This window comes from Maniola hyperantus, chromosome 27 (genome assembly GCF_902806685.2).
Source record: "Maniola hyperantus chromosome 27, iAphHyp1.2, whole genome shotgun sequence".
NCBI lineage: Eukaryota > Metazoa > Arthropoda > Insecta > Lepidoptera > Nymphalidae > Maniola > Maniola hyperantus.
In genome coordinates this window covers 1,737,517-1,756,410 of record NC_048562.1, presented here as the reverse complement: position 1 = coordinate 1,756,410, position 18,894 = coordinate 1,737,517, and the positions used below count along the sequence as shown (strand labels likewise).

Here is an 18,894-nt window from a genome sequence, read left to right as displayed (position 1 = left end):
TTTCCATTCATTTTTTTTATTTTTTTTATTCAGATACAAGTTAGCCCTTGACTGCAATCTCACCTGGTGGTAAGTGATGATGCAGTCTAAGATGATAGCGAGCTAACCTGGAAGGGGTATGGCAGTTTTATTAAACCCATACCCCTTTGGTTTCTACACGGCATCGTACCGGAACGCTAAATCGCTTGGCGGCACGGCTTTGCCGGTAGGGTGGTAACTAGCCACGGCCGAAGCCTCCCACCAGACCAGACCAGAAATTTAGAAATTATAAAATTCCAAACCCCTGCCAGGAATCGAACCCGGGACCTCCCACTATTAAGACCACAGCGCTCACCACTGCGCCAGGGAGGTCGTCAAAACATCGTCAAGTCGTCAAGTCATTTAACTTGTCATGAAATAATTTTTATTTTAATTTTATTGGATAGCTAGCTTATGCTCGCGACTTAGTCCGCGTAGACTACACAAATTTCAAACCCCTATTTAACGCCCTTAGGGGTTGAATTTTCAAAAATCCTTTCTTAGCGGATGCCTACGTCATAATAGCTATCTGCATGCCAAATTTCAGCCGGATCCGTCCAGTAGTTTGAGCTGTGCGTTGATAGATCAGTCAGTCAGAGTCGTTTTCCTTTTATATATATATATTTTATTTTTATTTTTTTATTTATATATTTAATATTTGTTCTGGACTAACTAGTTACTAGAAACGAGGCTACCGACATTTTCCATTCATTTAACTTGTCATGAAATTAATTATTCTTTTCTATTTAATTGGATAACAAGTCGTGATTATACAAAACCGGCCAAGTGCGAGTCAGACTCGTGCGCCGAGAGGTCCGTACTCGGCTATTTTTTTCGACATTTTGCACGATAAATCAAAAACTATTAAGTATGCATAAAAATAAATAAAAATCTGTTCAAGAATCCACAAGTGAAGCCCTTTCATATTATAATACCACACTTGATATACTTACATAGTTATCTAACTTTGATAATTGAAGATACCTAATTTAAGAGATTAATTCTTAGGTCACGCCACCTCTCTTAATGAGCTTAGCTATAAAAGCTGAGCGCGCGCGAGCACTGGGCTCATTTCGCTACTGATTTTTGTGCTGTATTCATCGTGGTCTGGTTTGAATTATGTTTTTCTTTATTACTGACTTTTACTTTTTGTGTCTTTCGTGTTAAATTTTGTTCCAATCATTAAAAGTTTGATAATTGTAAAAGTATTTGGTTTTGTGTTAGTAAATTGTGTTTTTTTAAAATTGAATTTTACTTCTGTACCTAAATTCAGAACTGGGATTCCTATTCAATAGCCCACTATAGTTAAAATCTAGTCACTGACAATCAGTTTGCTTAAATTGGAACAAAATTCTAACCTTTAAATTTTTGTTGTTTTTCTTGTACAATGTCGGATCGCGGGTATCGTAACCGCGATCGTAGCCGTGATGTGCCGTGATCAAACTCGAAGTTCTCGAAGCAGACCACGTGGATGTGAAACAGCAGGGCCTAGATGTAGGTCGCGAGATCACGCACTTAGTCGTGTTTTTATCCAAACGTTGCACTCAATAATGAATCAATACTCCGCGATCGAGAAAAACGTGTCGAGACTTGTCGAAAATAGTTTAACCTCTGTAGTAACTAAACGCGAGTGTAATATTAATCGTCTCGGTAACACTGTGACCGTTCAAACAGAATGCAACACTCCCGTTTCTGCACCTTGTTCCGAACAAGATGAAGTTACTGCAATTAAATCTTTAGAATCAAGTAGGTACCTATACCTTTGGCTTTATGGCTAAGCACGTATTGGCCACGCGAACGTATCTAGTTCAAGTGTGTTTATCCAAATTGAATTTTTGTCTAAAAGTTTTCACGTCTACCCTACGTGTTTTTGTGAATTAATAATGCCGTCGTCTAAATCTACTAATCGATTTAAGTATAAAAGTAATTCACGTAAATTGAATAATGAACATAGGCGTGCTAGTCGGTGTCGTACAATTAGTGGAACGTAGATGTCTTTATTTTTGGTCTCGATTTTTAATGATGTTGATGCATGGTGTAAAAAAGTTGATCATGTTCGTAACCTCAACCGATGGCATAGCCGGGAGGTAGTTTCGTAAAGTGGAACTTGTACAAAAGGTTTTGGTTATGATCAGTCTTAGATCAATTTTAAAACGGAATTTATTCCACTGTGCCCACGAGAGGTAGACATTGAGATTAAGAACATCTATGTCGGTCCATTAGTCACTTCATGAAGTATCTCACCAAGATACCCGCAATTTGAATTCGCAGTTTAAGACTAGAAAGCGTAGTCTTAGTCATAGTACTTTCCAATCACGCTGTTTTCTGAGTGAAAATTAGGATCACAGAGTGTACATACTGTACAAAAAGTTAAAACTTATCGAAAACCAAAAACATCGGTTTTGATGCAGTTTGTTCTTTTTGTAAAAAGAGTAACCGTAATGCAGGTAGATGAGTTTTTGCTGAACAATTATTTTTGCCACGAGATAACAAATTGAGTTTCCACAAGATTAGAAATCAGTCTTCATATGGTGTTAGATCGTTGTATGAATAGGTGGATCTGTCGTAATAAGGACTGTACTAAACCAACTGGGAAATACTTATATTCGAACACGATTCGAACATAGTGCTCACATTTATCTTTCTTTTCTCGAATGTTCCGACGCAATGCTGCACGCTTGGCTGCGGGCTTTGGAACTTTGCACGAGCGTGACGATGCGCTGGCGTTGCTGCGCCGTGCCGCGCCGCTGCCATGCCTTCCTGCGCTCTGCACGAGCGTGACGCTGCGCTGGCGTTGCTGCGCCGTGCCGCGCCGCTGCCATGCCTTCCTGCGCTCTGCACGAGCGTGACGCTGCGCTGGCGTTGCTGCGCCGTGCCGCGCCGCTGCCATGCCTTTCTGCGCTCTGCACGAGCGTGACGGTGCGCTGGCGTTGCTGCGCCGTGCCGCGCCGCTGCCATGCCTTCCTGCGCTCTGCACGAGCGTGACGCTGCGCTGGCGTTGCTGCGCCGCTGCCGCGCCTTTCTGCGCCGTGCCGCGCCGCTGCCGCGCCTTTCTGCGCTCTGCACGAGCGAGACGCTGCGCTGGCGTTGCTGCGCCGTGCCGCGCCGTTGCTGCGCATTTCTGCGCTCTTGGCGAGCGAGACGGCGCGCTGGCGTTGCTGTGCCGTGCTGCGCCGCTGCCGCGCCTTTCTGCGCTCTGCACGAGCGTGACGGTGCGCTGGCGTTGCTGCACCGTGCCGCGCCTTTCTGCGCTCTGCACGAGCGTGACGGTGCGCTGGCGTTGCTGCGCCGTGCCGCGCCGTTGCTGCGCATTTCTGCGCTCTTGGCGAGCGAGACGGCGCGCTGGCGTTGCTGCGCCGTGCTGCGCCGCTGCCGCGCCTTTCTGCGCTCTGCACGAGCGTGACGCTGCGCTGGCGTTGCTGCGCCGTGCCGCGCCTTTCTGCGCTCTACACGAGCGTGACGGTGCGCTGGCGTTGCTGCACCGTGCCGCGCCTTTCTGCGCTCTGCACGAGCGTGACGGTGCGCTGGCGTTGCTGTTCCGTGTCGCGCAGCTGCTGCGCCTCTCTGCGCACTGCACGAGCGTGACGGCGCGCTGGTGGTACTGCGCTGCGTGCGCCGCTGCGGGCTATGGTGCCTCTCGCAAACATGGCGGCTCACTGGTATTGTGGCACGATGCCGCGCGTGCCGTGGGGCTTGCATAAACGCTGCCGAGCCCTTGTACGAGCTGATTGGTGAGAATGTTCTTTTTTAAAGTTAGTGTCCATGATTTCGATAGGTATGTGTTGTAGTAAATCACGTTACCTACGCATACCGTCTTGGACTTGTGTTTCGTATAATATGCGAGTCAGTGACGCACTGTAGTGCGTTCGTAAATAATGTAACGTGGGTAGATTCAACTCTTTTAGAAAATCTGATAATTCCCGTTACCGATTGTTTCCGATTTTGCCATTTTGATCAGATTCATTTGTTAGGGTCAGGCGAGGCCGAGTCTTTAAGACAAGGCCATAACGTAGGTAAAGTCCTTACCCCTTGAGTACATCAAACAAATCTGGCAATCTAAGATCTAGCTGGGTACTTTAGGCGCTACGTTGAGGAGTATGCTATCCAGACAGCCTGCCTTGCACGTCTGTCGGAAAAAGAGGTTCCTTTTCATTGAGGCCAGAGCAGGAAAAGGTATCTCAGGACATCACTCGGCGACTCACCACTGAGTCCAAGGTAGCAGTCTTGACAGATTTGCCAACAGAGGTGCACACTGACTTCAGCAGCATCGGCTATGGCCCGGCGCTGAGGTGGATCCACAACGACGGCAAGAAGCGTGTGGTCGCCTGTTTTAGCAAGGTTTACCCAGGGTGCAGTGAGTAGGTAGTACTCCTACGTGCTAGAAGCGTTGGCAGTCAACACTTCCGCCACCATTTGGTTTGTCTTCAGTTTAAGGGCGTGACCGTCTACAACGCTTTCACAGCCACCGAGCGCTGCTGCTACTGCGCGTTACCCGTAAGTGGATTTATGACTTCATCTTCGCCTTTGAGTACTAAAAGCGCACGATGATGTGTTGTGGCGACTATCTGCAACCCTTTAAGTCAACGGCATCGCCAAGCCGAGCAACTGGGTTTAGATGGTGCAGGTCGCAGATCAGGACACGCTCGTCGAGTATCTGTAAGTGGGACAGCTAGACTCTCATCGGTATGTGTACTAAAGTGTTACGCTCTATTACCGCTACTCAGCAGTAGGAGCGGAAGCGTGGTTTTCGTGATACCGTCTTAGTCTGCTGCAAGTCTTTGTCGAAAAGACTCTGGACCTGATCCTGAAGTACTTCTGGTTTCTTGGGCTACGTGAGTTCGTAGTCAAGCATGTGGTTCACTGCCTGGTTTGTATATCAAACAAGCAGGTCTCCAGAGTTCCTCACCAGCACACAACAATGTGGTTGCAGAAACTGCACGACTTGATCGAGCGGCATGGCGTGAAATGTGACGCTCCAGGGCAAGTAAGCTGCTGAGGTAAAATCAGTCCCGGCAGGATGCCTATGCTAACCAGAATCGTCGTCCGCCTCGCGTGTTGAAGGCTGGAGGCATGGTGTTGGTGATCAAGTATTCCCAGTCAACGGGGAAGTTTGACTCTGGCATGTGAGGTCCATACAAGGTCCTGAATCGGCTGCTACGAGCTGGAGCTGCTGAGTGGGTCGTATGGCAAGACCGCTCAGGTGGCGGCGGAGGGCATGGTGCCCTGGCAAGGAGAGTGGTGCCCGGATGCGTGTGGTGCCTTCTTCGAATGTAAGTTCAACGGTGGCTGGTTGAGATGCACTTTCATAGACTGTTGCCCGAGCCCGGTGGTCTGATGATGGTCATCTCAAGTTCCTGCTCCATAGACCGTTGCCCGAGTCTGGTGGTCTGAGACCGTTGCCCGAGTCTGGTGGTCTGATGAAGTTCATCTCAAGTTCCTGCTCCATAGACCGTTGCCCGAGTCTGGTGGTCTGAGACCGTTGCCCGAGTCTGGTGGTCTGATGAAGTTCATCTCAAGTTCCTGCTCCATAGACCGTTGCCCGAGTCTGGTGGTCTGAGACCGTTGCCCGAGTCTGGTGGTCTGATGATGGTCACCTCAAGTTCCTGCTTCATAGACCGTTGCCCGAGTCTGGCGGTGTGAGACCGTTCCCCGAGTCTGGCGGTCTGAAGATGATGAGAAGAAGCGCGCGCTAGGTTTGAGACGTCTCATAGGTTGTTAGGTGTCACCTCCTCTGGGTGATAGGGACACCCCATAAAACTAAATGATTTATCTACATGTCTAGCTAATACTAAGTCGCATTTCGAATTGCTTACCCATTGTGTTACCATTTATAGCTATGGAGTTGTGCTATATCGAAGCTAATTTCAGGTGATGACTATGAAGTAGTTGGCCCAGGTGCTGGTCCCCCTTCCGCACCTGAGTCTGCCCCGGCACCTTACGCGGTAGAGGCAGAGGCATCGCTCCATTCGGCGAGCTCCTCACCGGTCTCCCCTCGCGCACCGCACGCCGACAGCGTTGCGGCACCAGCTGCAAGTCTCCGCAGAGAAGATCTCACGACCTTTTCTGGCTATTTTGGCGGGCGAGGACGCCGCATAGTCAGGAGAGGCCGTCTTAGGTCACGCCACCTCTCTTAATGAGCTTAGCTATAAAAGCTGAGCGCGCGCGAGCACTGGGCTCATTTCGCTACTGATTTTTGTGCTGTATTCATCGTGGTCTGGTTTGAATTATGTTTTTCTTTATTACTGACTTTTACTTTTTGTGTCTTTCGTGTTAAATTTTGTTCCAATCATTAAAAGTTTGATAATTGTAAAAGTATTTGGTTTTGTGTTAGTAAATTGTGTTTTTTTAAAATTGAATTTTACTTCTGTACCTAAATATAAGATATAGGTTTTATTTGTTCATGACCACATTTTTTTTTGTGATGCAACCAAAAATTTATGGTTTTCAGATTTATTCCTTTACTTGTGCTATAAGACCTAACTACCCGATATCTTTCATGATTCTAGGTCAACGGGAAGTACCCTATAGGTTTTCGTGACGGACACGACAGACAGACAGACCGACTACAAAGTGATCCTATAAGGCTTACTTTTTTCTTTTTGAGGTACGGAACCCTAAAAATAAAGTGAGTTGAAATAATTTTCAAATTTTCTGTTTCGAAAAATGACTTTCCATGAAAAATCACCTGTGAAAAATCACTGTGAAGAAAAAAATCATTTAAAAGTAGCAATAATGCCAAGGTTTACTCACCCCATCTGGATTCTGTTTCTTAACTTCTGCCAATTCTTTGAGAACATCTTCTAGCTTTCTGGTCGAATCTGAAAAAAATTATAGTGATATTAATTAATTGTCTTTAGCTACCAGCGCGCGAAGGAGTGAGCTATGCTTGGAGTTTCTCTACGTCATCAAATCAGAAATGAGGAGATCTGTAGGAGAATTTCGAGAAAGAGATCAGCCGTCGAATCCAACTCGGTTGGGCAGCGTTCAGGAAGCTTCGAGATGTCTTCTTGTCCAAAATTCCTCAGTGCTTGAAGACCAAAGTCTTCGAACAGTGTGTGTTACCAGTGATGACATATGGATCCGAGACATGTTCGCTAATTATGGGCCTCATAAGAAAGCTCAAAGTCACTCAGCGGGCGATGGAGTGAGCTATGCTTGGAGTTTCTCTACGTCATCAAATCAGAAATGAGGAGATCTGTAGGAGAATTGTGAGAAAGAGGTCAGCCGCCGAATACAACTCGGTTGGGCAGCGTTCAGGAAGCTTCGAGATGTCTTCTTGTCCAAAATTCCTCAGTGCTTGAAGACCAAAGTCTTCGAACAGTGCATGTTACCAGTGATGACATATGGATCCGAGACACGGTCGCTAACTATGGGCCTCATAAGAAAGCTCAGAGTCACTCAGCGGGCGATGGAGAGAGCTATGTGCGGAGTTTCTCTACGTGATAAAATCAGAAATGAGGAGATCCGTAGGAGAACTAGAGTAACCGACATAGCTCAACGGGTTGCGAAGCTGAAGTGGCAATGGGCAGGGCACATAGTTCGTAAAACCTATAGACGTTGGTGTCCCAAGGTGCTGGAATGGCAACCGGAAGACGTAGTGTTGGAAAACCCTTCACTAGGTGGATGGACGACATCAGACGTGTAGCAGGGAGCCGCTGCACAGGATTCAGTATGCCATAGCCGTCTGCCCCAGTGGACCATGACCTAATAGCTCTCATATAAATATAGCCCTTGTATAGTCGGGTTACTAATAATCCCCTTGAGACGAGAACTTAATAATAGCAGTAGGTACCCTCATAATATCATAACATACAAGTACTTATATGACCCGATGTGGACGATCCACTTTAGTAAATTAATTTCTATCCCAGAGGCATTGCGTGGTACAGTTTACTAATCATACCTAGGTATCTATACCCCGTATTGACTGCCTAGTGAGTGCCTGTATTGTTTTCAAGGGTAGTTTTTAACAAGGGTAGGTTGAAAGATTATGAAATTGTATCCTAAAGCACGAAACAATCATTATTTAACTGTTTTTACCCATATTTAGGTTTTTTATAATTTTTGACAATAGGGGGTAATTTCACCCCTAAAAAACAAAAAGCGTACAACGGCACAATATAAAAAAATTAACTAGAGGGTGAAAATAAGCCTAATCCCAAATTTTTGTACAAATCGGTGCTGGACGAAAAAATTGCGATGTTTTACCATTTTTTTGGCTTCATTTCCTGGACTATACAGATTAGTGATGTAACGAATGTCATATGTTGGACATTCGCGAATGCGAATGCGAATATCTGCTGCCAACATTCGCGAATGCGAAAGCGAATTTTCAGTTTTTGTTTAAATTCGGCGCCATTTGTCTATGGCTTGGTGACTTTGGCGGCAGTCCCGTTCGAACGAAGTGTGTTCCGTTTGTTTTTAGTACCAAGAATAGCCGAGTTAATACGAATTACGAACGCATCCGATTGAAGTGTTCATGCCCAAAGTAAATAAATAAATGATACCAAATGATAAAGAGAAGACTGATAATGTGATTACTTTTTATTACATTAAAAAACATAAGAAATTAATGGATTTTGTTTTATTAACCAACTATTACATCAAAAAAAAATTAATATTCGCAAAACATTCGCAGTATTTTCGCGAATGCGAATGCGAATATGCAAAAAATATGCGAATGCGAATCCGAATATTCGTTACATCACGGAGCGCTTACTCTGCGCCAGGGAGGTCGTCAAAAAGTGACTTCAATTCAGGACTTTTTAGTAGGTCGTGTAACGTGATTACCGCAGCGTGTATGTGCCTTTTACCGGCGAAATTACTCTGGGGAGTAAAAAGTAACTCAATAAAGTGCGCCGGGGCCGGGTTACCCGTATCCGTAATTGCTGTCAGCCACGGGGGGGCAATTCTGATAAAACCTTTTACGATTACTTATTATGTTAACTTAAAAGTTCTCTACTTACTTATAAAACGATGCGCGAGTTTCTACCTCTATCGTTGACGTTCCTTCTACGCGCACGAAACGTTTTGCATCATCGTTCCTTACACGCGTAACTAGTTTGGAATACTGTTCCGAGGTAAATTTAAATATTGCCTACCAATCTGCGGATCTTTAAAATAATAGTGAATAGGCTTCTTCTAGGCAAATGCGTCCCATCTTAGGCCACATCATCACCTCCCATCAGGTGTGATTGTATTTAAGCGTGTGCCTTATTGAATAAAGAAATCACGGTATTTAAGTACATTCTCGCTGATGCATACGTTCTGTTACACAACTCAAGTCATAGTAGGATCAATTCAGGACTTTTAGTAGGTCGTGTAACGTGATTACCGCAGCGTGTATGTGCCTTTTACCGTTGAAATTACTCTGGGGAGTAAAAAGTAACCCAATAAAGTGCGCCGGGGCCGGGTTACCCGTACCCGTAATTGCCTTCAGCCACGAGGGGGCAATTCCGGTAAAACCTTTTGCGATTACCTATTATGTTACCCTAAGCTCTCTTCCTATATTCGACAGCTTTTAGGTAAAAACCTTATTCGTAAAAAAAAAGAAACATAAGTGATTGTACCTTAACACACAGACAGAAAGAACTAGAGTGAGAGTACCTATTCGAGAGTAAGAGAGTTGGATCCTAATATATCAAACACTAGCTGATGCCCGCGACTTCGTCTGCATGGAATTAGGTTTTTAAAAATCCCGTGGGAACTCTTTTATTTTCCGGGATAAAAAGTAGCCTATGTCATTCTGCAGGTCTTTATCTATACCCATGCAAAAAATAACGTCAATCCGTTGCACCGTTGCGACGTGATTGAAGGACAAACCAACAAACCAACAAACAAACACACTTTCGCATTTATAATAAGGGTACTGATTAGGCTATCATCATCATGATCAACCCATGACCGACTCACTACAGAGCACGGGTCTCCTCTCATAATGAGGAGGGTTTTGGCTATAGTCTATCGCGCTGGGTACGTGTGGACTTGACAGACTTCACATAGCTTTGAGAACTTTATATGGAAAACTCTCTGACATGCAGGTTTCCTCACGAAGTTTTCCTTCACCGTTAAAGCAAGTGATATTTAATTAAAAACGCACAAATTGTTTCGGTTTTTGCTTATACTAAAACTGACGTTAAACATAGAACTGCCATATTTAAACAAACTTACATGACGTCAGTTCCTGTAGCTGCTGGAACTCCGCGGGTGACAGCTTGTCCCACTGGAAACCTGTTCCCGTTGCGTTCGGCATGTTCTGTGGACAAATTAACTCGTTAGTTTATTGCACAGACCACCACCTATAGACGCTTAATAGCCGGGCACCCTATCGCCAAGCTTAGGCAGTTGCTTAGCAGAAAAGTCCACCCACGCCCGTTTGGTACCCTAATTCTGCACATTGTCTTGATTACGTGACTTTTGACTCCACCAATCACAACAAAGCATTCTCCTCCGTCCTCCGCCAACATTTTACGTTTTTGTTTTCATGCAAAACCTTAGTAAACCTATATGCGTGAGGTTAAATTCTCTGCGGGTTATTGGTACGTCTACTGGTTCTGAGCACACCTAAATTTTAGAGTATTCGCATCCTCTTCTTACTAATGTGATATGAAAAGGACAGACACAGTTTGACAGTTTTAAATATAATTTAGAGCTGTCAAACCGCTTGCAGCGTTCACTAAAAGATGGGCTGCCAACGAGTCACACCCAATCGTGTAACAGTGTGACTCGTTGGGAATCTATCGATTTGCCCCCATCGAGTCACACACACAGTAAAGTGAGACTCGTTGGGAATTCTATTAGTCATTAATGTAAAATTCATTAATGATACTTTAAATTTAGTTTAGTACCTACTACCTACTCTAAATTTAGTTTAGTTTAGAAAAAGATTACAGTCGACGCCAAATGTCCTTCTAACTTCCCAACATTGTCGTCAATAGTTTGATCGATTGAGACTGATCAATGACATTATGTCATTGAGACTGATGGTGAAATGATACTAAACGGAAGCGGTTGCTGCGATAGACCCATTGACCACCGACATTAAGCAACGGCCACACTTGTGCAGTCATGTGCTTAAACTGCGGCACCCACCTAGTAGAACCGCTCAATGCTCCTAAAGTTTTTCCTCCACTGGGCCACTCTTGTATAATCACTTGCCCAAATATACACCGTGAAATTTTAGTGGTTGTCTTCCCGCAGCAGAACGATTTGCCCTCAGTATTACTATCGAAATTTTGAGTTAAACTTGAAAAATGAAAATGTTTTTGTTTTGAAATAATAATAAAAAATCGACAACTCGAAAGTGTGAGAAACAATAGTAACTCCCTAGACGTAACGTGAATAGTAGGTAGGTACATCCACTCAAACCGCGCTGCCAATAAAGTGAAAAAGTTTAGAGCAAAATACGCTCTCGCACGTAGTGATACGACAAAAACTAGCCTGCACGCACGCGGTATCACTATTTGGTTCCAGGTCTCATTCGATTTTTGTTTTTCTCGATTGTAAATTTGACATTTTTGACTCTAATATTTTTTTATATTTTTAAATCGATTATAATACCACGACAAAATCATTTCGCTTCGGGAAAACAACCATCAAAATTTCAGCGTGTATATTAATTTTATTATCGTAACATATTACATGCTAATAGGCAGAATTTGGCTGTACCTTTTTGTTTTTGTAACATCTCCAGACTCGCGTAAAAATACAAACTTAAACTAACAATTTAAAAAAAAGTGAAGATATCTTCACTTTTCTTTTATATTCTTGTTATATCGTGACCTCATTTGTAAGGCTTTATCCGATGTTTGCGAGAACGCTTTCTGAATGAAAATAATATGTATAAACAGAATGCAACAGGTGGTCGCTTCAAGCTTTCCATTTATCTTTCTCACAGACAGAGGCGGATTAAATGTCGAGAGCGCCCTAGGCAAGCATCTCATAGGCGCCCCTCTAGCAGCCATATTAAAAAAAACTGGCCAAGTGCGAGTCAGGCTCGCACAATGAGGGTTCCGTACTACAGTCGTATTTTTACGACATTTTGCACGATAATTCAAAAACTATGATGCATAAAAAAAAACTGTTTTAGAATGTACAGGTGAAAACCTTTCATATGATACCCCACTTGATATAGTCACTCACTTCGAAAGTTGAAAATACTAATTATTAGTTCATGACCACAATTTTTTTTTTGTGTGATCTGACCCTAAATTCGCGATTTTCAGATTTTTCCCCACATGTCAGCTATAAGATCTACCTACTTGCCAAATTTCATGATTCTAGGTCAACGGACAGACAGACAGACAGACAACAAAGTGATCCTATAAGGGTTCCGTTTTTCCTTTTGAGGTACGGAACCCTAATAAAAACTAGCTTATGCTCGCGACATCGTCCGCGTGGACTACACAAATTTCAACCCCCTATTTCACACCCTTAGGGGTAGAGTTTTCAAAAATCCTTTCTTAGCGGATGCCTACGTCATAACAGCTATCTGCATGCCAAATTTCAGCCCAATCTGTCCAGTAGTTTGAGCTGTGCGTTGATAGATCAGTCAGTCAGTCACCTTTTCCTTTTATATATTTAGATTACTAACTTCGAAAGAACGATGACTCGCGTATAGTCCGCGACATGTTGAGATGGCAATTGGGGTATGAGGCGGGGGGACGCCCCGCCCACAAGCACACGCTCACCCGCACCGGGTTTGCGCGGGGGCTGTGTGGGTGTGTTTCCTTCTCGATTGCCATCTCGACCTGTCACGTACTATAATTGCAAAGCTGGAATTTGGTGATTATACTAATTGAACGAGTGAAGACTTCACACTTTGCTATATTAAAGAAGAGGCGTTCACTCCAAAATTTTGCATAGAAACCCAACTCTACATGATCGCACGCGCCCCTTCGTAATCTCGCGCCCCTAGGCACGTGCCAAGTTTGCCTTAGGGATAATCCGCCTCTGTCTTTCTCACAGACCATAAATAATATATTTCTAAAGGTGTAAGGCTGTATTCACGGTGTTATTAAGGCTCCGAGGAACCCTCACAGAATCACTTTGTTGTCTGTCTGTCTGTCTTTAATTGGGGGGTTTATCAGAACCATAACTGAATCTTTTCATGAAAAACACAGTTTTGTTCGACTTGACGGGGTAAGTACCTGGTTAGACGATTTCTAGTTTCGAATTTTAGTTTTCAATTTGACAGTAACATAGAATACAAGAACAAAACGCGCGAGCGCGAGCGCAGCGAGCACAATTTTTTATTTTAACACAGAAAAAATTTAAAGCTATACGGAAACGAGCTCGGCTATAATAACAAAATTTTATAAATGAGAAAACTAGGGTGAGATTTTCATCTCATTTGATTATGTTTTTTTATAGTATAACAATAACGCTAAGTTTTTGCTAGCGTTCTGGTTACACCCTGTATACATAATATAGGTAGGTAAGTACTCTTGGGTTTTACCTGTTCACTTTGTGCACATAATATTAGCATATTAGCATGCATAGAGCCATGCGCTGCATGATGGCTGCATATTGGATATTAAATTACCTTTGTGAGCTGAATATCTAATATGGAGGGCGTTGCTTCGCCTTAAACTCCTCATATTTCATGTTGTCCTGGTACTTTCTACCCGATTACGGCGAAACCCAAAAGGAGAGTTATGTGTTTGACCTGTATGTATGTTCGTTCCTATGTCCGCTCGTAGCTACTCAACGGCTCAATTAATTTTGATAAATGATAGATTCAAATAAATAAATAAATAAATCTTTTTTATTCGTATAAACTTTTACAAGTACAATAGGGTCTTATGTAGTGGTAGTTTCATCATCATCATCATGATCAATACATCGCCGGCTCACTACAGAGCACGGGTCTCCTCTTAGAGTGAGAAGGGTTTTGGCCATAGTCAACCACGCTGGCCTAGAGGTCAACACGAACGTACTAGGCCACTCGGAGTCAATGCCGCATCGTAGGGGGAGCATTGACCCGAGTTTTGCACGCTATACATAGCGGGTTTGAAAAATACGAAATCACTAAAACTACAAAATGAGGCAAATGGTTATTGGTATTGGATTGTGTTTAGGTAGTATAACAATAACGCTAAGTTTTTGCTAGCGTTCTGGTTACACCCTGTATATAGATTTCAAGATTTCCAACCCTCTAAATTCCTACACCCTTTAATATAGCCAAAAATGCGCATTCATCGTGGAAAAAGGGGGTAGGTGTAATGATTTTGGTAGGTACTTCTTATGAAGGCAATGACGGCCCATTTTCCCAGGAATTATGATATTATTATGAAAAATTCAATAAATCTTGGGTTGGTATAGTACGCGACAGGTTGAGATGGCTATCGGGGAGGGAACGCCCCGCACACCCGCACAGCCCCCGCGCTAACTCGGTGCGGGCGAGCGCAGGTGACGTTTAGGTGTGCGGGGCGTCCCTCCACCTCATTCCCCGATTGTCATCTCAACCTGTCGCGGGTTATAATTATTATCAGAGTTGCCAGTCACGCAATTTTCCTCGATTACAAGTAATGGAATAAAATTAACAATCTATGTTTGTTCATCGTCATCATCACTAGCTCACTATTGAGCACGGGTCTCCTCTCAAAATGAGAAGGGTTTTGGCTATAGTCCTTGTACCTATATCAAATATTTGAAAAGAGCAACCGCCGAGTTTCTTGCTGGTTCTTCTCGGTAGGAAAGGCATTCCGAACCAGTGGTAGATGCATCCGACTATTCGTAAGTACTTGTAAAAGTTTATACGAATAAAAAAGATTTTTATTTTATTTTATTATTTTTATTTTAGTCTACCACGCTGGCCATGTGTGGATTGGCAGACTTCACACACCTTTGAGAACATTACGGAGAACTCTCAGGCATGCAGGTTTCCTCACGATGTTTTCCTTCACCGGTAAAGCAAGTGATATTTAATTAATTAAAACGCACATAACTCCGAAAAGTTAAAGGTGCGTGTCCGGGATCGAACCCCCGACCTCCGATTAGAAGGCGTACGTCCTAACCACTAGGCCATCACAGGTTTCTATCTTTGTTTGTTCATCATCAACCCATCGCCGATTCACTACTGAGCACAGGTCTCCTCTCAGAATAAGAAGGGTTGCGCTATAGTCTACTACGCTGACCAAGTGCGGATTGGCAGAATTAGGTGTTATAACATTATTAGAATAGATTAGAATAGAATAGAATAGAATGTTTTTTATTCATGTAAACTTTTTTACAAGTGTTTATGAATAGTCAGGTAGTTTTAATTTACCACTGGTTCGGAATGCCGTTCCTACCGAGAAGAACCAGCAAGAAACTCGACGGTTGCTCTTTACAATTTTTCAATTTACAATGTTATTATACCGTACTATACAAGCCATTGCAGCCCCGTGCATTGCTGGAGCGAGTCAAATCCAAGCTTTTTTATCGTTTACATAGTCTGCGACTGTATAATATGCTTTTTTTAGGAGCATACTTTTAACACATTTTTTAAACTTGTGTGAAGGCAATTATTATAATTTAATTAACAACTAGCCCGCGACTTCATCCGCGTCGATTTAGATTTTTGAAATCCCGTGGAAACTCTTTGATTTTACGGGACCAAAAGTAGCCTATGTCCATCCCCGGGATGCAAGCTATCTGTCACACAAAATTAACATGTTCATATTTGGCAATTTTTGCCTCAGAAATAAATATTTCTTTATGAGTGCCCTTATTATAAATGCGAAACTGTGTTTGTTTGGATACAGTCAAAGACCTGGAGAGTGACATAGGCTACTTTTTATCCCGGAAAATCAAAGAGTTCCCACAGGATTTTTAAAAACCTAATTCCACGCAAACGAAGTCGTGGGCATCAGCTAGTAAATAAAATTTCTTAATATGGCTTTTTTGAAAAGGTCAGGAGTTCAATGTCCATTAGAGAGTCGATTGTCGCGTGTCAGGAACATGAAGACGGATGAGTCCTTAATGTCAACACCGAATCTCTTGAGTCCCAAGGGAGCTGGCATTATGTACCTAATGGACGCATTTTTTTTTAAAAATAGATATAACGAGCAAAAGAGCAGGCGGGTCACCTGATGTTAAGTGATTACCGCCACCCATGAACCATTTGCAGCACCAGAGGAGCCGCCGATGCGTTGCCGGCCTTTTAGGAATTTGTTGGTCCGCCCCTTGAATAACCCCATGTTATAATCTAGTGGGAACACCGCCGATGGGAGTTGGTTCCACAGTTTGCACGTGCGTGGAAAGAAGGATCTGGCATGACCTCGTGACCTTTGCACAAAAGCCTAAGTACAGGAACAATTCGCTTTACGTAATCTTCTAACTTGATCATGTATTACTGTAGCCAATGTGAACTAGAGGGAACTCTCGGTTTAATCCTGAATCGACGATATTATGTCTTTATAAATTTCAGATTCAGGATCAGAAATAAATAAATAAATAAATAAATAAATAAAAGTTTATTCAGCTCACAAAACAAGAAAATACAAAAAACATACAAACCAAATGTTACAAATTAAAAAAATTAAAACTAGGTAAGCTAGGTAAGAGGAAAAGGTGACTGACTGACTGACTGACTAAATAAAAATATGGGTCTCCCTACTAAGGTCTACTGTTCAGACCAAATTGAGACCCCCAAACTGGGTATCCATAATCCTACCTTGTACATATATGGAATTGCAATAAATTGAAATTGAAATTGACTGATCTGTCAACGCACAGCTGAAACTACTGGACGGATTGGGCTGATATTTGGCATGCAGATAGCTATTATGACGCAGGCAGCCGCTAAGAAGGGATTTTTGGAAATTCAACCCCTAAGGGAGTAAAATAGGGGGTAGAACTTTTTATATAGTCCACCCGGACGAAGTCGCGAGCATAAGCTAGTGTTAAATATAAGGCTATATGGTGACGTGAAAACAAAATAGCGCTACCTATTACGGCTATGTGCGTCAAATGCCACATTTGACGCCTGCCAGTGACGTCGAAGCCCCGACGTTTTGTTAGCAGTTACAGTTGTTAGTTAGTTAGTTAGCGGTATAACCTAACCAGGTCTAGCTGGTAATGTGTGGTACAGCCTTAAAAAATTAACGTTTTTCTTTCTTTCTTTCTTCTTTCTTTCAGTTCCGTTACTGATCCCTAACCACACACAAATCATGTGCGGACAGGCCGGTGTTTCGGTAGTAGTACTATTAGCTTTAGCACACCTCAAATACTCCATCGAATCGATTTAATTACCTATGTAATTAAATCGATTCGATGGAGTGTTAGGGGTGTGCTAAAGCTGCCACATTATAAGCCCCATATATTCTCTATTTCCGACCCCCCTCCGTTTTGGGGGTTCAGGAATGCAATAATACAAATGTCACGGGGTCAGTGACGCGCGTTTTCGTCTCACGGTCAATAAAGCAAAAGAATGCCGCCTACAGTTGGTCTCAGGCGCTTATCTACGCAATCTACTTTTATGGGCGGCGGGAGAGATATGAAATTCCGTAGTTCTCGGCCTAAGTTATGAGTAGGCAGACATCGGATTTTCCTGCCGATCGTATAAGTCCCGCAAATTGCTATTGCGCTGGAACCATGTCTTATTAACATCGAATGTGGCGGTTGCCACAATAGAAACAAGATGGCGCTGTTCAATCAATGACATAGTCCCGAACAAATGTACCGCCGACAGTACTCGCACTAACAGAGTGTTCTGCAATTTGGACTATATATAGAAGTTTCAAGATACAACCGTCGGCCCAGCTGGCGCTACCGAGCACAACCAACCGCTCGGTGGGAGATCTCCCCTTTGGTACGGTCGAGCCTGCACACCGCTCCCGTACATCGAAATGACGTCATTTGACGTATATTTAAGTAAATATATACCATCAGCTCAAAACTTCAGTGTAGTGCTGACGTCACTAAAATGGCGGCCACGCGCATTAGTTTTTTGCGGGACTTATAGTTGCCAGCTCTCGGGTCTCCGGTTGACTCGATAACCCTTTTCGAAATTTCCTCAAAAAGAGCTCGAGCCCCCGGGCCCCAAGGTCTCCAAGAGTTTAATTGAATTAAAATATTTTGATTTGCATTATAAATAATATCTATCCCGGCTGTACTCACGTGTTTAGTCGGCGTTAGCCCGACTAGTTTCGAACCCATCCGGGGTCCTTTTTCAAGGGAGTCAGTTCGCGCACGCGCCACAGCTGTGACTGCGGGCCGCGCGCGCCCGCTGCGAGGGTGGCTGGGGTGGGGGGGGAGACAGCTGCCGATCGCCTAAAAAAAAGCTTGGATTTGACTAGCTCCAGCAATGCACGGGGCTGCAATGGCTTGTATAGTACGGTATAATAACATCGTAAATTGAAAAATTAAAAAGAGCAACCGCCGAGTTTCTTGCTGGTTCTTCTCGGTAGGAACGGCATTCCGAACCAGTGGTAAATTAAAACTACCTGACTATTCATAAGCACTTTTAAAAAGTTTACATGAATAAAAAAACATTCTATTCTATTCTATTCTCCCGACAGTTCACAGCCGCGGCGCGTGACTGACTCCCTTGAAAAAGGACCCCGGATGGGTTCGAAACTAGTCGGGCTAACGTCGACTAGACACGTGAGTACAGCCGGGACAGATATTAGTTATAATGGAGATCACTCACGGTAGTTTAAACGCTAAAATATTATGATTTGATTTAGGGGGAACGTACGGGTCACTAGACCGTCACCGCTTGTAACTTGTACCATACGTAAACTAGGTCGTTACGCTTTCGCGGTTTTTCCTTATCACCGAGGAATCAAAGAGAATAAATTTCTCTCGACATGAACATAGAATATAAAAGCCCACAAATAAAATCACCGCTACCCATATTAGCACTACCCATCTATATATCTAAATATATAA

At 43.5% G+C, this 18,894-nt stretch overlaps 1 protein-coding gene across 1 annotated transcript in view; it reads right to left on the bottom strand.

Moving 5' to 3' along the window:
• The window catches only part of Dgk (diacyl glycerol kinase 1), a 66,757-nt gene extending 48,516 nt beyond the window's left edge, over nucleotides 1-18,241 (bottom strand). Inside the window, exons 1-3 of the mRNA XM_069508030.1 lie at nucleotides 18,121-18,241; nucleotides 10,189-10,273; nucleotides 6,769-6,836 (exon numbers count right to left, since the gene is read on the bottom strand). Coding sequence (XP_069364131.1) covers nucleotides 6,769-6,836; nucleotides 10,189-10,273; nucleotides 18,121-18,159 — 192 coding nt within the window. The 5' untranslated portion in view covers nucleotides 18,160-18,241. The remainder of the gene's footprint in view (nucleotides 1-6,768; nucleotides 6,837-10,188; nucleotides 10,274-18,120) is intronic.
• Between the last annotated feature and the right edge of the window lie 653 nt (nucleotides 18,242-18,894).